The sequence below is a fragment of the Nicotiana tabacum genome, chromosome 16, assembly GCF_000715075.1.
Source record: "Nicotiana tabacum cultivar K326 chromosome 16, ASM71507v2, whole genome shotgun sequence".
NCBI classification, from domain to species: Eukaryota; Viridiplantae; Streptophyta; class Magnoliopsida; order Solanales; family Solanaceae; genus Nicotiana; species Nicotiana tabacum.
In genome coordinates, this window is record NC_134095.1 from 32,579,724 (window position 1) to 32,607,543 (window position 27,820).

The 27,820-nt window shown below is 36.3% G+C and overlaps 1 protein-coding gene across 1 annotated transcript; it reads left to right on the plus strand.

Annotated features, from left to right (window-relative positions):
- Positions 1 to 10,968: 10,968 nt before the first annotated feature.
- On the plus strand, positions 10,969 to 17,809 carry LOC107765750 (NADPH--cytochrome P450 reductase-like). Its single transcript, XM_075232710.1, has 18 exons — positions 10,969 to 11,437; positions 12,879 to 12,938; positions 13,017 to 13,093; positions 13,199 to 13,256; positions 13,359 to 13,442; positions 13,539 to 13,575; positions 14,072 to 14,141; positions 14,304 to 14,495; positions 14,575 to 14,667; positions 15,293 to 15,518; positions 15,607 to 15,690; positions 15,898 to 16,049; positions 16,175 to 16,271; positions 16,409 to 16,558; positions 16,649 to 16,726; positions 16,822 to 16,944; positions 17,023 to 17,136; positions 17,312 to 17,809. The coding sequence occupies exons 1-18, from the start codon at positions 11,153 to 11,155 to the stop codon at positions 17,390 to 17,392; spliced, it is 2,061 nt and encodes a 686-aa protein (XP_075088811.1). The 5' UTR covers positions 10,969 to 11,152; the 3' UTR covers positions 17,393 to 17,809.
- The last annotated feature ends 10,011 nt before the right edge of the window (positions 17,810 to 27,820 follow it).

Genomic DNA, 27,820 nt, shown 5'->3' on the forward strand with positions numbered 1-27,820 from the left:
AAATTGACTCAGGGTCGGCTTGGTCCAACCCGAAATTCGGACCTAAACCCGATTACCTATTCCCCCACGAGCTCAAATATGTAATTTGTAATTTGTTTTGAAATCGGACCCCAAATCGAGGTCCAAATCCCCATTTTTTTGAAAAACCTAGGTCCTACCCAAAACACCCAATTTCCCCCATGAAAATAATTGACTTGAAGTTGAAATCATGTTAAAAGATGTTAATGATTGAAGAAAACTAGTTAAAAATGACTTACAATTGATTTGGAGAAGAAATGTTGTTTGAAAAATCGCCTCTTATGTTTTTGGGGGTTTTGAAAAATGAAAATAACTGGAAATCCCGTCTATTTATACCCCTCTCAAACCATCTTCGCGGAACGCATAAAAAGGACTTCGGCCGCTGAGCTCCACCGCGGACCGCAAGAAATTGAGTGCGGCCGCGGAGGCTTGGCCTTGCTCACCGCGGACCGCGAGACCTGGCTTCAGAGACCTGTAACCTCTCTGAATCTGCAACTTTTTCCTAAGTTCAAAACTTGCCGAAACACACTCGAGCCCTCGAGGCCCTTAACCAAGCAAACGTACTAACTCAACATCATACGAACTTATGCGTACGATCAAATCGCCAAAATAACCTCAATAACAATGAATCGAACCTCAAAATCAAGAATTTTTTTCTCAAACTTCATCAAGTATCAAATTTAGCAATTTAGGTCTGAATCACGTCAAACGACGTCCGTTTTCAACCAAACTTTACAGAAATAACTTAAACCATATATAAGACTTGTACCGGACGCTGGAACCAAAATACGGGCCCGATACCATCTCTTTCTAATCAAACTTCATTTCAAATTTCTTTAAAAATTTTCAGAAAACAATTTCCTTTAAAAATTTATTTCCCGGGCTCAGGATCTCGGAATTCGATTCCGGGCATACGCCCAAGTCCCATATTTTCCTACGGACCCTCTGGGATCGTCAAATCACGGATCCCTGTCCATTTACCCAAAATGTTGACCGAAGTCAAATTTATTCATTTTACAGTCAAAACTTATCATTTTTCACTAAATTTCATATTTAAGCTTTCTGGCTACTCGCCCGGACTGCGCACGCAAAACAAGGTTACTCTAAATGAGGTTTTTAAGGCCTCAGAACACGGAAGTTTCGTTTTAAAACAAAGTGATGACCTTTTGGGTCATCACATATACTAATAATCTGAGCCAAATTTAGGGGTGATTTAAGGTATTTTGCCAAAAATAATTGTTGTTGTCAATAAAAATGTAATAGGTGTTGTACTTGTTAACTATAGGGAAATGATGGAAGTTGCGTAAGGAGACTCCAAGATCTTGGGCATGCTTCTTTTACTCATAATTTTTCCTAAAATATATAGTACTCCTATAACGTACTTCCAACACCTTTCTATATATAGATAGAAAAATCTGGTACCTTTCAAATAGGAAAATGTCATTTTCCACGAAAATGCATGTTTTTGTTGTTCACGTTTTTATAAAATTTAATTGCTATACAAACACGCAATCTTTTATCATAAGATTTCAGACAAATGGCCTTCCTGTCCTAACAACATCAAAATATTAACGGAGTTTAACATTAGTCAAATAAAACGTTTCTTTGATACTTTCGAAAAAAGTTGAAGGGCTTAACAAATAAATTTGCCAAATTCGTTACTATTTTTTAAAGTCGGCTTGCATTAATTCATATGGTCCATATTAGAAAGTGGTATCGGCGATAAATACGCGTCCAATTTGTGCGACACTAACAAGAAGAATACTAAACCACTGGTTATTATTTTTTCTCTAATTGTGATGTTCATGACAGTTTTCTAGACTGACAAGTGAAGATGTGTTGTATATGATATTTCAAGCAACATGACAAGAAAGTAAAGAGTTTTATGTAATATAAAATTCATATGATATACACGCATTTGGACCTGATAATAATATAGTTCAAAGAACAAATACCTAAGATTTATTGGACTTAAACAAACAATACATGCTGTGACCTTAGATAGTAACAATCAGAGGCAGAACTAAGATTTGAATATTACGGGCTCAAGATTATAATTCTTTTAAGTTATTAGGTTCTAAATTAATATTTTATACATAATTATTGAATTTCTTAATATAAATTCAGAGTTTGAACAAACTAATGGATTCGACCGAACCCGTAGCTCTGGCCCGGTGACAATTATTCTTTCATTTTTAAGTAGGGATCGGAAAGGAAAACGTCAATAATTGACGGCCTTGACTTTAATAAGCAAATATCCAAATGTTAGCCCTATTGAGGTGACAATTACAATCACGAAAATAATGGTTAAATGGAGTTGTCATCTCATCGAAAGCTCCGTAAAAGGCACATTTATACTTCATATTTTAAGTGTTATTAAGGTGCAACATTTCTATACATAAAGGCACTCTTATTTTTCTTCTTCCATTATATATTCACAAGTTCCCTCCTACTCATGAAAAAATATAAAAACTTTTTTTAAGAAAAAAATAATAAATAAATAAATAATAAAAATAAATTAAAAAACTTAAGGAAGAGTAAGTAAATGTACATTTTTTTTTCTGAGAAATTTTAATAACATTATGGGCCGAGTTTAATTGAGTACAAGTTTAAAACTTGAATATTGTAGATTTAATTCACAACATTCAAATTAATGAAATGTGTTTAGCTCACACACGTGTCAAGACTAAGACCTAGTAATTAACACTCCATTATGGCTTTACTTTACTTTTTAGAAATTGAAGTGTGGATTTCACCATTACTTTTTCTTTGAGTACTTTTTCCCAACTTCTTGTCACTTAATAGTCTGTTTGGCCAAGCTTCCTCAAGCCAAAAATATACTATTATTTTTTTAAGTTGAAGTGTTTGATCAAGTTTTTAGAGAAAAAGAAGTGCTTTTGGTTAGAAGCAGAAACAGTTTTGGAGAAGCAGAAAAAAATAGTTTCTTTCCAAAAATATTTTTTGAAAAACACTTTTAAAAAAAATATAAATAGAAGAAGCTTTTAAAAGTTTGGTCAAACACTAAGAGCCCGTTTGGATTGGTTTGTTTTAAGTGCTTTTAAGCCAAAATCGCTTTTAAGCCATTTTATATTGTTTGGATAAAATAAAAAGTGCTTTTAAACACTTGTTTTTAAACTGAAATGACAAAAACAAACCAAAAGCCAAAAGTTAGAATTCCTAACTTATGGCTTAAAAGTTATTTTGGCTTAAAAGTCACTTAAAATAAGTTCATTCGAACGGATTGTTGCTAAGAACACAAACTGCTTCTCACCACAAATACTTTTGAAAAAAATATTTTTGAAAAAAATACTTCTCAAAATAAATTTATTTTTTGAAGCTCGGCCGAATAGGCTATGAGTCTAAGGAAAGAGAGTGGGAGTTGAATTTTGTACAATGCAGTTTGCAAGCAGCATGATCTTGGTAACGAACAAGCTAGCAATCAATATAGTTTATTATCAATTATTACCCATTTTATTATGTTAGACAAACAAATAGTAATACTTTATTGATCGATATTAAATAATATCTTACTATTTAATAGAAAAATAGTCTTGTTATCATTGCTACTGTCACGAAATATTTATGATATTAATCTCTAATTGTTTTTTGATATACTAGCAGAGATTAGAATTATTAATGTAGACGTGTGCTCCATCTTCACATAAATAATGCAAAGCCTATCCTACAAAAAGCGTTGTTCTCTCCATGTTTGTGAGTTTTAGAAAAATTTGAAAAGGATAAAGATCATTGCAAATTTAGAAAAAATAATAATAGGTGGGTGCAAGTTGTAACAAGTTGATATTAAGGACCGTTTGACCATAGATTTGTCAAAATATATTTGGAATTTTTTTGGCAAATACATGTTTGGCCATAGATTTTATTTACATTTTGACAAATTCCAAAACCCAAAACTCAAATCCCAAAACCAGCTCAATACCCAAAATATCATTATTATATTTTTTAAAAAATTATCCTAAACTTTTGTATTTTATAAAAGAGTCCGTCATTTATTATTTTGTAATAATGCCGCTTCGTCTTCTCGATCACCTGATAGTGTATTATGTAGTTCATTATAAAAATGATAATTTGTACCAAATTTATTTATGTTCGGGACTATGGTTTGCGATAATATAATGAATGTTATTGATAAATGTACTGTTGGGTATTTGTGATAGTTTTTAGAACTTGTGGGTATAAGTCATGTTTCATGTTTTTTCAAAAAAAAAAAGTGAAATATGTTTTGAAAATTTATGTCCAAACACATTTTCATCTTCAAACCAAACTTTACTCAAATCAGATTTTTCAAAATAAATTTGGGAATCTATAGCCAAACGTTAGCTAAAAATTTGGTATATTGCAAAAAGACAAAAAGGCCAATTATGTGAAAAACTCAACAAATTATTACCAACAAATATAGTATAAATATAATGTGTCTTGTAATAAAATAAAAGTAATGCAGTAAAATGTAAATAAGAAAAGATAGAAAGAAGGGATAAGTGTTTTCTTCTTTCACTTTGGTGTATTTTTCCATTGCAATTACATGGCCTTTTATAGGCATAAAAAGTAAAGATGATGGACATAAAGTAGGAAATTTAATCTTTAAGTTATTCACAACATGGGCATCCAATGTAGCATCCAATGTAGTATCCAAAGTAGTATCCAATGTACAAACTATTCATAACACTCCCCCTTGGATGTTCATGTAAGATAATGTGTCTCACTGAAAACTTACAAAAAAAATTTGGGATGTCCATAGTTATTTATAATATGCATTGCTTGTTGCCTCATTAAAAACCATACCAGAAAAACCCAGTGGGACAAAACCTTGGTTAAGGAAAAGAGTGCAGCGTGTAGTTACTCCCCCTGATGAAAAATCACTTAATGTCTCGAAGACGACGCATTCCAATCTTATATATCAGCTTTTCAAATATTGAGGTTGGTAACGTCTTAGTGAACAGATCAGCCAAATTATCACGTGAACGAACTTGTTGTACATCTATTTCACCATTCTTCTGAAGATCATGAGTGAAAGAGAATTTCAGTAAAATGTGTTTTGTTCTATCTCCTTTGATATATCCTCCTTTCAATTGAGCTATGCATGCAACATTGTCTACATACAATATTGTTGGAATATTCTCTTTCGAAGAAAGACCACATGTTTGTTGAATGTGTTGAGTTATAGATCTTAACCAAATGCATTCTCGACTTACTTCGTGAATGACTATTATCTCTGCATGATTTGAAGAAGTAGCAACCATAGTTTGTTTTGTCGAACACCATGATGTGGTTGTACCTCCACTTGTAAATAAATAGCCTGTCTGAGATCGACCTTTGTGTGGATCAGACAAATATCCTGCGTTTGCATAACCAATCAATGATGGCTTGGATTCATTTGAATAAAATAAACTCATATCAATGGTCCCTTTGAGGTATCTGAATATATGTTTAATACCATTCCAGTGTCTTTGTGTTGGCGAAGTACTAAATCTTGCCAATAAGCTTATTGAGAAAGCTATATCTGGTCGGGAATTATTGGCAAGATACATTAATGCCCCAATTGCACTAAGATATGGTACTTCGACACCAAGAAGCTCTTCATCATTTTCATGAGGTCAGAATGGATCTTTCTTTATATCAAGTGATCTCACAACCATCGGGGTACTCAATGGATGTGCTTTATCCATATAGAATCGCTTTAAAATCTTTTCGGTGTATGTTGATTGATGGACAAATATTCCATCTTTCATATACTCAATTTGTAGACCAAGACAAAATTTTGTCTTTCCAAGATCTTTCATTTCAAATTCTTTCTTCAAACAGTCTACTGTTTTTGGAAGCTCCCAAGGAGTTCCAATGATATTTAAATCATCAACATACACGGCGATTATAACAAATTCAGATCCAGACCTTTTTATAAAGACACAGGGACAAATTGGATCATTATTGTACCCTTCTTTCAACAGGTATTCACTCAGGCGATTGTGCCACATACGACCTGATTGTTTCAATCTGTATAAAGATTTCTGAAGCTTTATTGAACAAGTTTCTCGAAAACTTTTATATGCTTCTGGCACTTTAAATCCCTCAGGTACTTTCATAAAAAATTTGTTGTCTAATGATCCATACAAATAGGTTGTAACAACATCCATTAGATGCATATCAAGTTTTTCTTGCACTGCCATATTTATGAGATACCTGAAGATGATAGCATCCACTACAGGAGAATATGTCTCCATATAATCAATTCCAGGCCTTTGGGAAAACCCTTGTGTCACAAGTCGCGCTTTATATCTAACGACTTCATTTTTATCATTTCGTTTTCGCACAAAAACCCATTTATACCCTACTGGCTTTATGCCTTCAGGTGTTCGAACTATGGGTCCGAAGACTTTACGTTTTTCAAGTGAAGTTAACTCTGCCTGGATATCGTCTTTCCATTTTGGCCAATCATTTCTCTGTCTACATTCATTGACAGATTTTGGTTCAAGATCCTCATCTTGTTGCATTATTTCAACAGCAACATTATAAGCAAACATGTTATCGATAACAATATTATTTCGGTTCCATCTTTTCCCGGTTGAGACATAACTTATTGATATCTCTTCATTTTCATTATTTTCAGGTACCTGAACCTCTCCTAAGGTCTTATCATTTGTTACGTCTTGGGGCTCTTCTTGAGCCACTTCCTCTGTGTTATGTTCACTTTGATCACTTGCTCCTTTTCTTCTTCGAGGATTTTTATCTTTAGAACCGATTGGTCTACCACGTTTCAAGCATGGCTTAGACTCATTTGCTTTAATTAATTGTCCTGTCGGGATATCAACTCGAATTGGAGCATTAGCAGCTGGAATATGTGACTTAGTCACCCTTGGTAGGTCAGTGAATGCATCTGGCAATTGATTTGCAATATTTTGTAAATGAATAATCTTTTGAACCTCTTGTTCACATTGATTTGTTCGAGGATCTAAATGAGACAATGATAATGCATTCCAATCTATCTTCTTTTTCAGCTGCTTATTTTCTCCCCCTAATGTTGGATATACTGATACATCAAAATGGCAATCAGAAAATCTTGCCGTAAATAAATCTCCAGTCATCGACTCTAGATATTTTATAATAGAAGGAGATTTATATCCAACATATATCTCCAACCTTCTTTGAGGACCCATCTTTGTGTGTTGTGGTGGAGCAATTGGAACATATATCGCACAACCAAAGATCCTAAGATGGGAAATATTTGGCTCCTGACCATAAGCCAATTGCAATGGGGAGACTTTATGATAACTCGTGGGCCTTATCCGCACAAGTGTTGCTTCGTGCAAAATAGCATGACCCCATACTGAAATGGGAAGTTTTGTTCTCATAAGTATTGGTCTAGCAATTAATTGGAGGCGTTTGATCAATGATTCTGCTAGACTATTTTGTGTATGAACATGAGCAACCAGATGCTCAATTGTTATCCCAGTTGAAATACAATAATTATTAAAGGCTTGGGATGTAAACTCACAAGCATTATCAAGACGAATTGTCTTAATTGCATAATCTGAAAATTGTGCTCTTAGCTTTATTATTTGAGCCAACAATCTCGCAAATGTCATATTACGAGTTGATAGTAAGCACACATGTGACCATCTTGTAGATGCATCTACCAAAACCATATAATATTTGAATGGTCCACATGGAGGGTGAATGGGCCCACATATATCACCATGTATACGTTCCAGAAATGTAGGGGATTCCATCCTAACTTTAATAGTTGATAGTCTAATTATTAATTTTCCTTGAGAACATGCAGCACAAGAGAATTCCTTAAATTGAAGAATCTTCTGATTCTTCATTGCATGTCCATGTGAATTCTCAATTATTTTACGCATCATATTAGAACCAGGATGGCCCAACCGGTCATGCCAAATAATAAAATTATCTTGATTAGTAAACTTCTCGTTTACTATGGCATGTGTTTCAATCCTGCTAATACTTGTGTAGTATAAGCCGGAGGAAAGAGCAGGTAACATTTCAAGCACATATTTCTTACCGGACATTATTGTAGAAATATAAAGATATTCAATCTTTTCATCATTTGTAGTCTCAATATGATAGCCATTTTGGCGAATATCTTTGAAACTTAATAAGTTTCTTTGAGATTTACTACAATATAGTGCTTCATCAATAGCCAAATTTGTTCCTCCTGGTAGTAATAAATTGGCTCTTCCAGAACCTTCAATTAATCTTGTACTACCGGATATTGTATTAACATTCACTTCTTTCATTACCAAATAAGAGAAATATCTCTTATCTTTTAAAATAGTGTGTGTTGTAGCACTATCCAAAAGACATATATCATCTTTATTAATCTTGAGTCCAACTGAAGACTGGAGAATGTTCATATTCTTCATAAAAAAAACAAATAATACATCATAAGAAATATGAAAGACAAGCGAAAAAAAAACATTAAGAAATACATTAGGAATGTAGAAACTAGCAACACATGATGCATTAGGAAAATACACTCAAGAAAAATAAACTAGTTGCAAACATAAAAATAACAACTTTTATAGCTTCATTCCCCAGTAAGATGATTAGTTCTTCAGTCAATATCCTCAAAGAAGTCTCCAACTTCTAAATGAGTAATATTTGTTAGGCCTTCAAAATCATCATCTTTATATGCAAGATGTGCCTTAGAATCATATTTATTTGAGGGACCTGCTTCATCATCATTATTTTGAAAGGTCAAGTGTGCCTCCACATTATTTTCTTTTTTCTTGAGAGAGACTTGATAAAGTTTGACAAAATGTTCTGGCGTACGACAAATGCGTGCCCAATGACCTCTCATACCACATTGGTGACACATACTAGCTTTACCTTTTGGATGATTAATTTGAGAACTCTTATTGTTCTCCAATTTATTTCCACCATAATGACGATAATTGTTTCGTCTCCTGCCACGTCCACGTTTACGTCCATGTCCACGACCACGGTAATTATTTTGTTTTCTTTCAAACTTATTATATATTGCTACAACATTCACTTCCGGAAATGGAGTTGACCCGGTGGGACGAGCTTCATGATTTTTCATTAATAGAGTATTATTCTGCTCAGCCACAAGTATGCATGTGATTAACTCAGAATATTTCTTAAAACCTTTTTCACGGTATTGTTGTTGTAGCACCATATTTGAAGCGTGAAAAGTAGAAATGTTTTTTCCAATAAGTCCTCATCTGTGATAGTGTCTCCACATAATTTTAATAGATAACTTACTTTAAAGATAGCAGAATTATACTCACTTACGGTTTTAAAGTCTTGCAACCTTAAATGTACCCACTCATACCGAGCTTTCGGTAATACCGTAAGTTTTAGGTGGTCATATCGATCCTTCAAATTAATCCATAATTCAAGTGGATATTTTACGGTTAAATATTCAGTTTTTAACCCTTCATGTAGATGATGACGAAGGAAAATCATGGCCTTCGCTTTATCCTGATTTGATGCTTCATTTCCTTGTATAATAGTATTTCCAAGACCTTTAGCGTCAAGGTGAATTTCAGCATCAAGAACCCATGATAAATAGTTCCTTCCGGTGATGTCAAGTGCCACAAATTCAAGTTTTGATAAATTTGACATAGTGAAAACTATCATAAAAGATGAATAAGTTAGAGAAATAATTATAATAATAAAAAATTAATGAAAACAAAACGATTAAGGTAAAAGAAATGAAAATAGAGCAATATCATGTTAACAATCTACTATTTCATTTTATTCTTGCCATAAAGTAGAAATTACATACCTGTTTCATTTCACTTTATATTATTGATATATATGTGTTAATAGAATTGAACGTGACTAACATTATTTATATGTTCCAATAAATATAAAGTAATTAAAAAATTATTGCTTGTCAATTCATTTCTCACGGTTCTTCAAAATGCCTTAAAGATATGTTTTGATCGAGGGAGTCCATGACATTAGTGCATAGCTAGTTTGATGACTTTGAGGTCCTCTAAGAGTTGAGCACGGAAGGAAATAATTATTTAATCACTGCAATGTACTTAAACTATTTAAGATGCCCAAGCACACAAGTAATCTGCAAACAGTGAGCATATGATATGTACTGCCATAAATAAGATGATTATAATGATACATACCTTAATAAAATATGACTCAACTTAGCGGGAGTTAAGAATAAAATTAGAGTTTCGTGCTGATAATGTGTAATAAAATAAAAGTAATGCAGTGAAATGTAAATAAGAAGAGATAGAAAGAAGGGAGAACTATTTTCTTCTTTCACTTTAGTGTATTTTTTCATTGCAATTACATGACCTTTTATAGGCATAAAAAATAAAGATGATGAACATAAAGTAGGAAATTTAATCTTTAAGTTATTCACAACATGATCATCCAATGTAGCATCCAATGTAGTATCCAAAGTAGTATCCAATGTACAAACTATTCATAACACGTCTTAAATTATTATGGCATGATAAAAAGCAATTTGGGATGCTAACAAAATAAAGGTAGTACTATTTATTTTAAAATTTATAATTTGACACAAGACATAAATATTTATCTGTTAATTATCTCGTTAAAAATAAAAAGAAACGTCTAAGTTAAATTATTTTAAATATTATAAAATTTATATTATTTGAAATAGACTAAAAAATAAAAAATAAATGTAATACTTATTACTAAAATAATTTCCAAAAAAGTTGTTTTACAATATTCGTAGAGTATTTATTAGTGAAAAATCCAATAATTATCACTTTTCTTAAATAAAAAAAAACACGCAAAGAAGTGATTAGAAGGTTCTCATTTGTCAACTACCCCCAACCCCCCGACCCCACAAAAAGTACAGCTTGTTTTTTGTTCTCTTTTCAGTCAAGTCACAACAAAATTTCAGCAATTATTATTTTTCCTTTTTTTTTCCTCTCTTTATTTAATCAAAAAGTCTTTTCCTTTTCCCCTTCTTTTTTCTTTTCCTTTTCTCCTTTCTTTCGATTTAAGATCCATCCAAACAGAGCCTAAGGATACTTCTGGTCAAAATCTCACACACATAAAACCCACCACAACAACCAACCAGAACTTCCTCTTCCTCCTCCGTCTCCTCCGCCGTCCTCCTCCATTCAAAAACCCTACAAGTATGGAGTCGAGTTCGGAGCTGGTGAGATCGATTGAATCGGCGTTAGGAGTGTCGTTGGGGAGCGATACGGTGTTGGTGCTACTGACGACGTCGTTTGCTGTCATCGTTGGGTTAGTGGTGTTGTTTTTGAAGAGATCAAGTGATCGGAGTAAAGAAGTGAAGCCTATCGTGTTCCCCAAGTCCTTACACGTGGAGCCGGAGGAGGAGATTGAGCTGGAACCTGGAAAAGTTAAGGTCACCGTATTTTTCGGTACTCAAACTGGTACTGCTGAGGGTTTTGCCAAGGTGTGTATATTCATTTTATGAATAAAAGTAGAGATCTTTGCCTTTTTACTTGCGCTATGTATATACTATAAAATTAGAAAATTTCGGTAGAGATATACTTATACTAAATTCACATACAGTATCACATATGAGTAGCGGAGTTGGATCCAGGATTTGAGCATTATGGGTTCGAGTTCTGAATTGTATCACAGTTTCATTTGATTTACTTTGCTGGATTTTTTAGCACATATATAGGCTTCCAGCCAAAGCTACTGGGTTCATATGTTAAGTTGAGTAATGGGAGCTGTGGTTACTTAAAATTCTAGATCCACTTTAAGCTTTGGTGGGCAGAGTTAACTGCTTTGTGTTTGGTATGTTGGTGGGAAGTAGCTGGTACTTGGGGGAGCTGTCGGACGACATGATACTGTTATTTTAAAAAATAATTTAGAATTTTTTTATTTAGAGAAAGACTCCTAGATTCACCTGCTGATTGGGCCATTTTATTGCTTCTTTGATCTTTATCTATATACTATTTCATGTTCTTTTAACCTGAGAAATAGGGAATTTGATCATATAGAAAAGTTACTTATATTCTTAATTTTCTCATCAAAGTTCAACACATTATAATGTTTAGACTGAGGTTCAAGCCCGTTCATGCACAGTAGTCCAGAAATTCTTCTCCAGGGTTGACTAATCCATAGATCTCTTTCTTCTTTATTTACATGAGCATCCTGGGAATGATAATTGTGTGTTTTATGCATCTCAGTGCTTCTGTTGCATTTCTTCTTAACTGCCATTTTCCGATCATGATAATAATGGCTATGGAGATTCTGCTGGATACTGAACTTGTTGATGGAATTATTCATTCTTTTTTCCCCTTTTTCTGTTATCAAATTCTTTGGATGGATCTTGAATATAAGAGGTGAAATAATGGTGGGACCTGTTGGTGCGCTGAAATACTTAATTTTGATTAACTTATTGCTAGTGCCTGTTCATGTAGCATTTTAGACTTGCTTTCAGGTTTGTTACTCCATTATATATTGGTGGTTTAAATGAAAATGCATGCTATTGCATTCAAAGCAGTTCTATAGTTGAAGATTCTCATCTATTTCTGCAATTAAACGTGATTCTGTTTCTTGATGAGCAAATTGCTGCTACTTAAGTTTGAATTCTCATCTTTAATGTACAATGCATAACCAAGATGAAGTTATGTAACCGAGTCTGCCACTGGAGTTGTCTACTGCAGCAAGGCCTTTAGAAATCCTGGCTTGAAAGTTTTAATTCTGATCCCCAAGGCACTAGCATAAGCAACATAAAGTTATGTAACTAATATGTGGCACAGTCGTGTATCCACTTCAGGAGGCTTTCCAAAAATCTCATCTTTTCTGCATGCTCACGTCAGTCTAAAGACTGGTTGTCTGCATGTTCTTGATCAATAATTTAGTATTATATTTCCTGTCAGGCTTTATCAGAGGAGATAAAAGCAAGATATGAGAAGGCAGTAGTAAAAGTTGTGGACATGGTAAGTCGAATTGAGTGATTTATCCTGAATTCCTTGCTTTCTGTCTCTTTCTCTGATAACATAAACTTTCAACCCTAGGATGATTATGCTGCCGATGATGATCTGTATGAGGAGAAACTGAAGAAAGAAACAGTAGCATTTTTCATGGTGGCAACGTAAGAGATATGTTCTTTTGGAATCTGTCAAGTTTGATTATCTGTTTGCTTTAACTTAAGAATACACTTCACGCATACCTTACATTCTTACATCTGATACTTTAGCTATGGGGATGGCGAGCCCACTGATAATGCTGCAAGGTTTTACAAGTGGTTCACTGAGGTAGAAAAAGGAGTTATGAGCATCATTGCACTTTCAATACGCTTCTTTCAGAGCAACTTCCCTTTTTGTGTGGGGAACCTTATATTTGTGTTTTATGTTTAGGGACAAGAACGGGGCACGTGGCTGCAGCACCTTACCTATGGAGTTTTTGGCTTGGGTAATCGCCAATATGAACATTTTAACAAGGTATTTTTTTTTAATATTATTGTACCATTTAAAAAAAATTATTATTGTCTTTTCCACATTCCTGTTTTGTTATCTGACAAAGAACATTTTGAACAGATTGGGAAGGTGATAGATGAACAATTAAGTGAACAAGGTGTGTATATATGGCCTTTCCACTATCATATGTTCTACTGTTCTTGCTTCAACTTTCATCGTACTAAGAAAACAGCTGCTTGGAAGTTGTTGGATGATATTGCAAAATAAATTATGCCTCCACTCTTTTCCCAACTAGACTGTGTTGTGTAATCGTGATTGTTTTTGATTCTATGCATTTCCCAACTACCAGGAGTTAGTAATTTGAAATGATTTTTTGTGTTGCTGGCATTTCTTGGGGCATCTAGTTTTTATCTTTTGCATTGGGGTTATATAGTCCTGATATGCTTCAATCTTATGCTTCTTTAAGTGAAGGTAGGTGCAGTTTACTTTTCAGTTATAGGTGCTTTATGAAGATATTTGTACCCAGAGGCTCCTGTTGAAAAGCTATTATCAGCCAATTCTCAATTCACTCTTTTGCTACTGTATTTGTTAGTGTGGGATGATCATTTTAATTTAAACAAGTTTATACCTTAGTTGGACTCACTGTATCACAGGTGCAAAACGTATTGTGCCTGTTGGCCTTGGTGATGATGATCAGTGCATTGAAGATGATTTTGCTGCCTGGTAATTAAACCTCCCCTTCTTTGTTTGTGCAATTTGTTATGTTATTTGAATCATTCTTTATGCATCTCATTTGAATCATTCTTTATGCATCTCTGAGATGATATGATGGGATAAGCAGACAAAGTTTGGTGTTTGGTTATTTACCTTGATTTGTTTTCTTAGGCGAGAACAACTGTGGCCTGAGTTAGATCAAATACTTAGAGATGAGGATGATGCAAATTCTGCAGCCACTCCATATACAGCTGCAATTCCTGAATATCGTTTGGTTATCCATGATACCGCTGCGAGTCATGATGATAAGCATGCCAGCATGGCTAATGGAAATACCTCGTATGACATCCATCATCCATGCCAGTAAGTATCCAGATGAGCATTCTATTTTCTGATTCAGCATTTTGGCTTCTTACAGATAGTTCTCCCTTTTTACCTCCAGAGTAAATGTTGCTGTTCAAAGGGAGCTTCACACACCCGAATCTGATCGCTCATGTATACACTTGGAGTTTGATATATGTGGCACTGGGATTTCGTAAGTTTGTACATTTCTTCTGTTTATATGGTTGATGATATTGTGTGTCAAAATATAAAAGAAAGGTCTTAGGTAGGTGAAGTAGTTAACGAAGGATCTTTCTGTCACACGTGCGGTATCCCATTCTATTCGAAGTGTTCTATCTTATTATCATAAGTCATAGCTTGTCCCGTCGGAACAGGTTGAATGTAGGTTAAGTTTATGCTTTGATACGCTTTGCATTGTGTGGAAGATACAATAAAGATTTTCTCGCTGCATGTGGGGACAGAAAGGCTTTAATCCTAGTGGAGGAAGGTCTAAGGGGTAGTTCTGGTGGCTCCCTCTCCTTTAATGGCTTGCCATAATAACTCGATCTTTCTCTATATATTATGGGGGGGTTTTGTAATAAAATTTTCTATCTTCTGTTAGTGAAGACAAATTAGCATGGTTAGAGTTCAATTAGTTGATGTGCGCTAACTCTTCTTATCCAAGGATGGTTATGCTAAGCTATCTCATTGTCTATCAGTTGTCCTGAAGTGTGTGAGCTATTGTATCTGTGCTTCTTTTATTGGATACCTGTGCTCATGGTGCTATGATGATTGTATAAGGTTTGTGGTGTAATGCGTCATTTTCTTCCAATTCTCAGCTATGAAACAGGAGATATTGTGGGTGTTTATGCTGAAAATCCTGAAGAAATTGTTGAGGAAGCTGCGAGATTGCTCGGGCAGTCATTAGACTTAATATTCTCTATTCATACTGACAAGGAGGACGGTACAGCTCTTGGAGGCTCGTTGCCCCCACCTTTCCCTGGTCCTTGCACACTGCGTGCTGCACTTGCACGTTTTGCAGATCTTCTGAATCCTCCGCGGAAGGTCTGTCTTCATTAGATATTACATTTTACTTATTTTAACGGTTAATATTGCATTGCTTTACTGGAGATTCTGAATGATGTGTTTTCAGGCTACTTTGGTTGCATTGGCTGCCCATGCAGCTGAACCTAGTGAAGCAGAAAAGCTCAAGTTCTTGGCATCTCCACAGGGCAAGGTGAAGTAGTTTTGGTTATGCTGTTAATCTTCTTTTAACAATGAAGTAGTTTGATTATGCTGTTCCATCTTCTTTCGTTTTGTTCTGGCTATATTACTGACGCACCATTGACAGGAAGTATTTCTGTGGACTTCCTCTGGGTGGGTCGTAATAAACCCACGAGGTTAAATTGACACACTAATGTGCCCTTGATTTTGATTTCATCAGGATGAGTATTCTGCATGGGTTGTTGCAAGTCAAAGAAGTCTTCTTGAAGTAATGGCTGAGTTCCCTTCGGCAAAGCCTCCCCTTGGTGTATTTTTTGCAGCGGTTTCCCCTCGTTTACAGCCTCGTTACTATTCAATCTCGTCATCTCCTCGGTGTGTAGCCTCATCTGATTAATGTGGCAGATGGAATTTTGACAAATCCACAAAACATAAGTGCTGTATACTTGGCCTCAACATTTGTGAATTAAATTGATGGAACCATTTTTTATCATCTGTAGATTTGCTCCTGCTAGAATCCATGTGACCTGTGCACTAGTCTATGGTCCAACTCCCACTGGCCGAATTCACAAAGGAGTGTGTTCGACTTGGATGAAGGTATGAGAAGAATCTTACACATGCATTGTCAATATTCAAGTCCTTATTATGTTTCCTTGCACTCCTAATTACTTTTGCTCTTTATACAAGCAAATAGGTTTTGTACTGACATCTTGAGCTCATTCAAAAATAAACAGAATGCAGTTCCATTGGAAAAAAGTCAAAATTGCAGCTCTGCTCCAATCTTCATTAGGCCATCTAATTTCAAGTTACCGGTTGACCCTTCAGTTCCAATTGTCATGGTGGGACCTGGTACTGGTTTGGCACCATTTAGGGGATTCCTGCAGGTGAGACAGTTGCTTTTGTTTGTTTTTAAAAAAAAAAAAAAAATTTTGCTTGTTCTGGTTCAAGTGCTCTAAGACGGATGGATTTTTCAGGAAAGAGCAGCATTGAAGGAAGATGGGGCTCAACTTGGTCCTGCTTTGTTGTTTTTTGGTTGTAGGAATCGTAGAATGGTTGGTTGTGACTGATTCATTCCGAATTTATATATTTGGATGTCTGATAAGTGATACCCTCTGGTAGATATCCTTACATTGATATTTGGTTTTAGGATTTTATTTATGAGGAGGAGCTTCAGAGTTTTGTGGATCAAGGTGTAATATCAGAGCTGATTATTGCATTTTCAAGGGAAGGACCCCAGAAAGAGTATGTTCAACATAAAATGCTGGAAAAGGTAGTTCTGATAAAATAAGACCTGAGCTCTATTGTAATAAGCTAAGTGATTCTAATGCAACTTATGACGTATGAGCAGGCTTCCCATGTTTGGAGTTTAATCTCCCAGGAGGGATATCTATATGTATGTGGGGATGCGAAAGGGATGGCCAGGGATGTACATCGTACGCTCCATACCATAGTCCAGGAGCAGGTATATGGCTTTATTCATCTGCTGGACCTGAATACATCATTTACTGTAAATCCAGCAATTTTATCTGTCTGTTAAATGATGGATGATTTGATATCTCATTGTCCTGATAGGCAGGAACTTATTCTTGTTGCTTTAGCTGTATCTTATTTAGTTATTTTGTTTAAATCAAATCCAGGATAAGGTCGACTCAACCAAAGCTGAGGCTATTGTGAAGAAACTCCAAATGGATGGAAGATATCTCAGGGATGTGTGGTGATCATATTAAGGCCAGCACGTTTGGTCCCATTTGTTTACTTTTAGCAAAGCTTGGTAAGGTCCTCCTCTCAGTTGCTTTGAGTTCCAGCAGCTAAAAAGATTATTACAGTCAATAGCCAAGGTCTGGATTCACTGCAGCATCTAAGTTTTGTCTACTAAATTGGTTATTACTCTTTCATTGGAGCAGATATAATAACTTTAAAGTTCTGATTAATTTTTTATAAGAGATTCAGGACTGATACAAAAATTGTTATATTTAGTTGGTTAAAACAATCCCAAATCATGTTGTAATATGTATGGAAGACTTTTGTAAGAATAGCTGTATAAATGAAGGGCGGGTAGAATAAATGTGTTGGTACACATTTGTGCTTGCCAGTTTTTTATTTATTTATTTTAAACAACAAATCAGATATCACAATATTCTTGTGCACTTCATCGTTTGTCACGTATTCCCAGTTTGTTTGAACACAAGAAACCCTCTGATTCAATCTGATAAGCATGTTGGTTATTATCTTTTTACCATGCTATCAATTAATGTTTATTGTACAAGTTTTGCTTGTAATTATATCATAAGCAACCTGATTTATACAAACTAATTGTTGAAGATAGTATGTACTTTTTTATCGCTCAACTCCAAACTACTATGTCCTTTCTAATCTCTGAATGGATCAAATCATTATAACAATAATGATTACAAACTAATTTTGATGTTACTAACCCTTAATCCTGACGATTAGCAATCAATCTAATTCGAGGGGAAAAGTCAGTCGGAACATCTCGTGATAAATACTGACTAAACAAGTGTTGATTAAGACATTCCATGCTGTAGGAAAATAAGATAGATGATGCTGGATATACAATGTGGATAGTAATTGAAGGTATAATGTTTTTAGGCACTTGGGGTTAGTCCACCAAAATTCTTTTGAAAGTAATGATCGGTTATTATTATTACTAGTACCGGTATCCGTGCGATGCGCGATCAATATTAAAAAAAATATTAATTAAACTAAATTATGATCGGGCTTGTTTGATCCTATTACATCGTATTGCTTTAATAAATTTTAATTGTCATCTTATTTGTCAATACGATATACACAATAATAAAATCTCTATTAAATTAAAAGTACTTATATAGTTAGTGAATAACTTTTTTGTTCTATATTTTTCTTTATTATAGTATCCAACGTTTAGTATTATTACATTGTTAATAGAAAATTTTATTAGTATATTACTTTGTTTATTATTTTTTGTCTGCTCGCTTTCTTTTTGTAATATAAGAGAAGATATATAATTTATTACTATTGAAATATTTTTATTTTAAATTTTATTTTGTTGTTATTAATAATATTATTATGTTGTTATTAATAATATTATCTAAATTTTAATGTATGAATTCTCTATTAAACTAAAGGGACATATACAGGCAGCAAATAACTTTCTTGTTATGTATTTTTCTTTATTATATCATCCAATATTTAGTATTATTACATTGTTAATAGAAATTTATATTAGCATATTACTTTATTTAATATTTTTCTCTACTACTTTATTTTTGTAATATAATAGAAGATATAATTTTTATTTTAAATTTTATTCGATTGTTCTCAATAATATTGTCTGAATTTTAATGAACAAATCCTCGATTAAATTAAAGGGACTTATGTAGTCATCGAATAACGTTTTTGTTATGTATTTATCTTTATTATATCACCCATTTGAGTAGTTAATTTTAGGTAGGTAATTTCGTTGTGTCTGTTTTTATCTTCTTTTTTTTAAAAAATAATTTTTGAATATAAAAAATTGTTGGAGCTTTGTCCTAAAATTTGTCACTTTGTAAATTTTTTGATGTTACATTTGGAATTATCACAATGGGTTGCTTCTCCTATTCTATATAAATAGAATAAATATTGTCTGAATTTTAATGAATAAAATCTCTACTAAATTAAAGGGCTTATGTAGTCATCAAATAACTTTTTTGTTATGTATATTTGTTTATTATATTATCTAATATTTAGTATAATTACATTGTTAATAGAAATTATTAGCATATTACTTGTTTAATATTTTTGTGTGCTAATTTTTTTTGTAATATAATAGAAGATATATATTTTATTACTTTTTAAAATATTTTTTATTTTAAATTTTATTATATTTTTTTCTCAATAATATTGTTTGAAATTTAATAACAATAATGTGGCTGTAGTTTATTGGTGAGAATTCCACGTTGTGGCCGTGGAGACCTGAGCTCGAATCCCAGCAGCCACATGTATTTCTTTAACATGTTATTTATACTCTTTATCTTTGACCACCTTTTTGGACGGATGGAATATTAAATATTGAAATTAACGAACAATACTCGTTTTCCTCTCTCTTTCCTCGAAATCGGATTTTAACGTTTAAAAACGTACGTCAGACCGTTAATGTTGCCGCCGAACCCTTCGGCGACGGCGACCAGATAAGTGACCCCGACCCTCCCCCCTCTCTCTCCTCAATCTCTATTCTCTCTCTCCTCCTTTCTCTCTTTTCATTTTTTTCACCTTTTCTTCTTTTCCTCCCTCTTAACCCTAGAAGCAACCATTTTTTCCAGTAACTTGTCCCCGCGCCAGCGCCTTCTGTTTAGTCCGGTTGCATCCCAACCCCCTCCCCTGTTCTTCTTTTCTCCTCTTTCTTCTTTTCTTCTTCTTTCACTGCCCGCTGTGTCTCTGCAATGTCGATGTTCTCCAGCGATGTCAGACCGGTTCGGCGACTCCAATTGGACCAACACCAGATCGGTGTTCATCATCGTGGTGTGTTTTATGTGTTGCAGATAGCATTTTTGTGGCCGTTTGGTGGCGGGAGGGAAGTGCACATGCAAAAGCAGTAGAGCATTCCAGCTGGCAGGAACAAGAGCAGTGCGTCGGGTTTCTCAGCATACGATATACACCAAGTCGAAAGTCTAGGTTAGGGACTGTGGCTATTAGCAGTGAGCGGGACATGCGTGTGAGGACAAAAGGAACAACCTCGATAAGGGTCAACAAGGGTCCGTAAGAATTGGATGCGAACGTGCTAGGTGGACGCAACATCGTCATATATACCAAGACAATCCCAGGTTCTACTCGTGGGAGTTGGTACCTCCCCTTATTCATTTTCTTTTATTGTGTTAGTTAAATTATTGCAATCTTTGTTCCTATTTGTTTATCCATCGTATTAGTGCGCTTATGATTGTAGATTGTCTTTGTCTAACTTGGTCTGTTGCCTTGTGTGTATTAGGGATTCCCTTAGTCTGTCGTAAGTATAGTGGTTGTGGTCTGGGATGGTCGAGTGAGGTCATGTCCTCGGGGGGAGCGGGGTGTGGGGCGGGATGTAGGGCAGGGGTTAGGGGGTGGTCGGGAGGTAAAGGGAACAAGGATGCCTATAGGTTAAGAATCGAGTCATGGAACATAGGTACATTGACGGGTAAGTCTATAGAGTTAGCAAAGATTCTCTAGAAGAGGAGGGTCAATATAGCATGTGTCCAGGAGACAAGGTGGATAGGGTCGAGGGCGAAGGATGCGGACGGGTATAAACTTTGGTACTCAGGGGTCGAGAGAGGTAAGAATGGAGTGGGTATCTTGGTGGATAGAGAACTTAGAGAGTCTGTGGTCGAAGTTAGAAGAGTGAATGATAGTTTGATGGTTATTAAGTTGGTGGTTGGTGAGTACACCCTAAACGTCATTAGCGCCTATGCGCCGCATGTGGGCCTAGATGAGGAGGTTAAACGACGCTTCTGGGAGGGGATAGATGAGATTGTGCGCCAGGTTCCGCCTGCCGAGAAGCTATTCATAGGAGGGGACTTCAATGGTCATATTGGGGCGACTGCAGGTGGTTATGGCGAGGTGCGTGGAGGCTTTGGTTTTGGGGAGAGGAACGGTGGAGGTACTATGCTGTTGGACTTCGCTAAGGCTTTCGGGTTGGTGATTGCGGACTCTAGATTTCCGAAAAGGAATGAGCATTTGGTTACTTTTCAGAATGCGGTAAGCGAAGACTCAGATTGACTATCTCCTCCTCAGGAGGTGTGACAGTGGGCTGTGCAAGGACTGCAAGGTGATTTCGCGTGAAACACTCGCGATGCAGCATAGACTATTGGTGATAGACATTGGTATTAGGTTAAAGAAGAGGAAACAGACTGCTCGGGGAACACCGAGAATCAGGTGGGGAGCCTTGACTAAGGATAAAGCCCAAGAGTTGGAGTGGCGGCTGGCGGCTATGGGTGTTTGGAGGAGTAGTGGGGACGCGAACACTATGTGATCAGCAACAACAGACTATATAAAGGCGTCTGTGAAAGAGGTATTAAGGGTCTCGACTGGTGTCTCTGGTGGGCATAAAGGAGACTGGTGGTGGAATGAAGTGGTCCAAGGTAATGTGGAAGCGAAAAAGGCAGCATACATAAAGCTAGTGGGGAGCATATGTGAGGAGGAGAGGCGAGCGTGCATGAAAAAATATAAGGTAGCTAGGAAGGAAGTCACAGAGGCTAAGACTGCGGCTTATGGTCGTCTGTACGAGGAACTAGGGGAAAAGGGCGGGAAGAAGAAGTTATTCCGGCTGGCCAAGTTGAGAGAGAGGAAGGCTCGGGATTTGGACCAAGTGAGATGCATCAAGGACAAAGATGGTAGGATACTGATGGAAGATTCCCAGATTAAGAGGAGATGACAGACTTACTTCCATAAACTTCTGAATGAAAAAGGGGATCGGGATATTGTGCTAGGCGAATTGGAGCATTCCGATAGTCACTGTGACTTCGGGCACTGCAGGCGTATCGAGATTGAGGAGGTTATGGGGGCTATGCATAAGATGAGTAGGGGCAGAGCAACCGGGCCAGACGAGATTCCGGTGGAATTTTGGAAGTGTGTAGGGAGAGCAGGTTTGGAGCGGTTGACTAGGTTGTTTAATGTTATTTTTAAGGCGAAGAGGATGCCGGATGAATGGAGGTGGAGTGGTGGCTATTGTCAGGGACGAAGGTGATATCCAAAGTTGTAACAATTATAGGGGTATTAAATTACTGAGTCATACCATGAAAGTATGAGAGAGAGTCATTGAAGCGAGGGTGAGAAGGACAATGTCTATATCCGACAACCAGTTCGGGTTTATGCCGGGTCGTTCTACCACAGAAGCTATACACCTTGTTAGGAGGTTGGTGGAACTGTACAGAGAGAGAAAGAAGGATCTGCACATGGTATTTATTGACCTAGAGAAAGCGTATGACAAGGATCCTAGAGAAGTTCTCTGGAGATGATTGGAGACAAAAGGTGTGTCGATTCCCTATATTATGGCGATTAGGGACATATATGATGGGGCCAAGACTCGGGTTAGGACAGTAGGAGGTGACTCTGAGCATTTTCCGGTTGAAATGGGGTTACACCAAGGCTCTGCGCTCAGTCCATTCTTATTTGCCCTGGTGATGGATGCATTAACAAACCATATTCAAGGGGAGGTGCCATGGTGCATGCTATTTGCCAATGACATAGTTTTGATTGATGAGTCACGAGCCAAGGTTAACGGGAGACTAGAAGTTCGGAGACAGACTCTTGAGTCTAAAGGTTTCAAGTTGAGCAGAACGAAGACGTAATACCTGGAGTGTAAGTTCAGCACTGAGCTGGGGGAAGTGGGTGTGGATGTGAGGCTTGAATCATAGGTTATCCCAAGTAGAGGCAGCTTCAAGTACCTCGGTTCGGTTATCCACGGGGGAGGGGAGATTGTCACACCTCCTTTTTTCACTTACACCCCCGAAATGGTATAAAAGAGTTTTTTCAATTAAAGGACAATCGAAACAGGATTCAATAAGGAATTCAGAGTCGCCACCTGGGAGATTTATGGTGTCCCAAGTCACCGGTTGAATCCCGAATCGAGGAAAACATTGACTCTGTTTACCAGTCTGCGAACTAGAAATCCGAGTAAGGAATTCTGTTAACCCGAGAGAAAGTGTTAGGCATTCCCGAATTCCGTGGTTCTAGCACGGTCGCTCAACTGTTATATTCGGCTTATTTACCTGATTTTTCAAACCTATGTGCAAATTTTAACTTTAAACCGCTTTTATTCATTTTTTAAAGAAAATTGCAACGTTATTAAAACACGTCTCGAACCACGTCACATAAATGCACCCATGGTTTTGACGTATTTCAACATCGTTGAGATTTGGATTTGGGTCACATAAATGCGCACCCGAGTTTAGGAAAGTAATATTATTAACTAACGCGCCTAAATGCTTTTCGCATTTGCAGCTTTGCGAGGGCCGTGGAATTTAGCTAAATGGCACGCATCAAATTCTAAGGATCAACACTGGATTAATTAAAATGAGGGCCATGCAATTTGAGGTTTTATTCGGCACGACATACTAAGAATTATTCTAATTAACGGGTTTTGATGCTAACTCGTGAGGGCCATGAGCTAGTCGTTCATCTATCATGGCTCTCCTCAGTTAAATTATGGTCTTGATCTATTTAAGTGCAAAATAAATTTTCCCCTCCCAAGTGGCATTCCAAGATCTCTACATTTGGAATTGGGCTAAGCTGGGCTAACAAGAATTGGGCCCAAAACCGAGCTCTGTAGTATGACAAACATATTGTGTTCCTCCAAATCAAATTAACGTGAAAGTTAGAAGAGGCAAGGCAGCGAAATTAACGCATGAAGAACGAACCAATCATGAAGTAAAATCCATGTTACATTCGATCACAAACACATACTATCTTAACAGGGAATGACGGATAACTAGCTCAATCAAATGCCCCCCATATCAAACATTGGTTTATCATGACACGAAATCAATATAAAAAAAACAATCATTTTACTCGAAAGCTGGTTTAATCTAGACGAGATGGTGGAAGGAAATCTGTGAAGTGTCCTACTGAACAAACATGAATCTTAAACTTTAAACTTGCAGTAGCCGTGTTTACCAAAACAATATTTGCATGGATTAATACATATACAAGCCAACATCTATATTCTAGCCCTTCAAAACACTAAAACCTGCTGCATTTCAGCAAACTATGACCCAGAATACAAAGCAGACATGGAGCTGCGCAATTAAATCCATGATTCACCTGTCATACTGAACAACACCTACAAAACCTATTCATACACCTTCCAAACATGATCTTTAATATTGAAATTGAAGCTTTAGTTCCAAACACAAATCCAATTTTATACTATACCAGTGACAGCTCAATTAACAACCAACATCACAGATATACTACATGGTATTAGACAGTAAAAATTAGAGAAAAACTAGATCAAACACAACTTGTATTCCATGGAATTCCCACTCGATTTACATGATCAGCATTCAGTCAGTGCTTCTGGGCTATGGATATACCTGGAAATAAAAGAGGGATAGCGGAAATGCAAAGTCAACAGTCAGCAGTAACAGAAATTCACCTAGATTCAACAAAACTAGCAACAAAATCAGTCCAGAAGAGAGGAACCAATTTCCCAACTCAAAGCAAGGCTTTCATTACCCAAGTTCAAATCATTTTGAACCTCAAATAGGATCAGGTACTCTTCAGCAGTAAAAAAAAACAAACTTCAAAAGTTCTAATCAGAATTTCAATGCAACAGTAATTTTCAGTTGTTTTTGTTTTTTTTTTCAGAATTTTTTTTATTCAACCCTTCTCGTCTGCCTTGCTTATCAAGTTTAAGTGCCTTTAGAGGCAGGGCATTTGGGGGGGCCTAGAGAAATCAGATTTTTCATTTGACCCTTTTGGAATTTTGGTTTTTGCTTAAAAATCCTTAGGTTAAAATTCAAAAGTTTATTTTAGTCCCTGTCCCAGCTTCCCAGAAGCTTCCTAGTTAGTTAGAACAAGATTCCCCTAAGCCAAATTCCTAAGATACCCTTTTTAAACCCTATTATTACCTCTCGAAACCAGACCCCAAAATGGGTCAATTGACCGAAGATCTAATCCTAAACTTGGGCCAACAGACAGGCTTCCAAACTTGGACCTTCATTTAATGGGCTGGTACTGACAAACCCCAAACACAATCCAAACCAAGCTTAGAGAAAAGAAATGTCAATCCAATTCGGGACTGAGATATTATACATATTCCTCTTCTTCTTCTTCTTCTTTTTATTGTAAGTAAAACACTTTAAAAGGGAGAAAAAAAGGAAAAATAATTAATACTAAATTAGTGACCACAAGACTAACTTAGGTTACAGAGGGAGGAAAAGTTCATGACTAACAATTGAATCTTAAGGAGAGAAAGAAATAAGAAAATACCACTGGAGCCCAACTAAACTTTAGAATCTTCAAGAACAAAGATGACTCGAACTCGAACTCCGGCGAATCCGCAACTCAACCAAACGGTGAGAATTGTAAAACAAATATTGGCCGAACTTTCGTTAATGGCTAATAATTCATGCAACAATCCTCACCATGTGCCAAGAAAGGGACGAGGCAGAAGCTTGAAGAAGCTGGATCGTTTAAGGATAGGTGTACGAAATCCGTACAAAACCAAAGGATGGCACATTTTCGACATCAAAACGGACTCTCTTTGATGAAATACTGAGGACTTCATGCGAGTTTTAATACGAATAGAGGATTTAATTCATAAATTTCGGGCAAAGAGAAGAAAGTCTGGATTTTTATTTTTGGATTTGTAATCCGGAGAAATTGATTGACCTTTTGGGGAAATCAACGGTGGGGTATGAACGAGGGGACGATGAGGAGTGGCTGGTTAAAATTTGAAGGGGTTTGGAAGTGCTCTGCCGCCATGAGGCGATTTCCGGGCGGCGGAGTTACGGCGGAGGTGGGCGGTGATTTCAGAGATAAGGGGCTTAGGTTTAATTCATTTTTGGATGAACTTAATGAGAGCGTAGGGTGAGTTTGGTCGTTTAATGATAGGGAAGGAGTGAAACAACATAGTTTGGAATTGTAACTACGTCGTTTTGGCTGAAGCGAACCGGACTGGGTATAGGATGGGTTCTGGGCTTGGACCGGGCAAGTTAGGGGTGTTTAAGACTTGGGCTTGGGAAAAAATGGCCTGATTTTTGGCCCAAAAATTGCATCTGTCCTTTTCTTTATTTTAAACCTTCCTTTTTTTTGAAAATTAATTAAAAATCAAAATTAATTCCCATAATTTAACAAAAAAACTAATTAAACCTAAAATGATAATTGACAAAATTAATTAAAAATAAATTAACAAAAGAAAACTACTCAAAATCAAAGCTAAAATTAAAAGTGCAAATTAAACTAATTTATTATTTTTTTCGTGATTTTTCTATTTATGCAACAATTAATTTTCTAGCTAATCCTAAAATGTAAAATTAACTCTAAATGCAACTGCAACATATTTTTTTGTATTTTTCACTAATTATACGCACAAACAAAAATGCAAACAATTAACAACAAATGCCACAAAAATCCACAAAATTGCAAACACTGAAAGAAATTATTTTGTTTTGAATTTGTTGGAATAATTCATATAGGGCAAAAATCACGTGCTCACAGCTGCCCCTCTTTGGCCGGAAACACGAAGAGTTTTCGTGCAAAGATAAGTGAGCGGATATGAGCGATTTTTGCTCATTTGAATACTCCGTGGGAAGCATTTTTGAAAGATTTGACCGCACCCTGCTTCCGAGGTTGCCTACATATCCTTGGCTAAAAAGGAATAAGGTCAGTGTAGTTCAGGAATGTTTGGTAGCTGGGACTACCATGAAGCTGGGCTTTCACTATTGCTGCAGTTGCCGCTACTGCTTACTGAACCCCTTATTACACCATGTCAAAAATAAAAGAAGCTAGACTAGGCTATGATCTATGTTTTGCAAAATCCTATCTATATCTTCAAACTTGGTCTTGTGGTTCTTGTTGCCTTGTATTATCCCAGTGGAATCCCCTTGTTGCCGACTTGAATTGTAATCTGAGATATTTTCCCTTTCTCCAAGTGGATGCCTGACTGCCAACTACACTTTGAGATGTTTTTCCTTTCTCCAGGTGGACGCCTGACTGCTGAACTTGAATGTATTCCCTACTCTCCAGGCGGGCTCCTGATTGCTGAACTTGAAATGTATTCCCATGCTCTCCAGGCGGGCTCCTGACTGCTAACTTGAAATGTATTCCCTGCTCTCCAGGTGGGATCCTGATTGCTGAACTTGAAATGTATTCCCATGCTCTCCAGGCGGGCTCCTGACTGCTAACTTGATATGTATTCCCTGCTCTCCAGGCGGGCTCCTGACTGCTGAACTTGAAATGTATTCCCATGCTCTCCAGGCGGGCTCTTGACTGCTAACTTGAAATGTATTCCCTGCTCTCCAGGCGGGCTCCTGACTGCTGACTTGAAATGTATTCCCTTGTTCTTCAGGTGGGCGCCTGATTGCTGAACTTGAAATGTATTCCCTTGTTCTCCAGGTGGGCGTCTGATTGCTGAATTTGAAATGTATTCCCTTGTTCTCCAGGTGGGCGCCTGATTGCTGAACTTGAAATGT

What these genes read in the sequence shown, in the direction of transcription:
- LOC107765750 (XM_075232710.1), top strand. Translation starts at nt 11,153, where the DNA reads ATGGAGTCGAGTTCGGAGCTGGTGAGATCGATTGAATCGGCGTTAGGA. An exon ending in TTTACAAGTGGTTCACTGAG is followed by an intron (nt 13,257 to 13,358) that starts GTAGAAAAAGGA and finishes TTTTATGTTTAG; the next exon opens with GGACAAGAACGGGGCACGTG. An exon ending in ATACCATAGTCCAGGAGCAG is followed by an intron (nt 17,137 to 17,311) that starts GTATATGGCTTT and finishes AATCAAATCCAG; the next exon opens with GATAAGGTCGACTCAACCAA.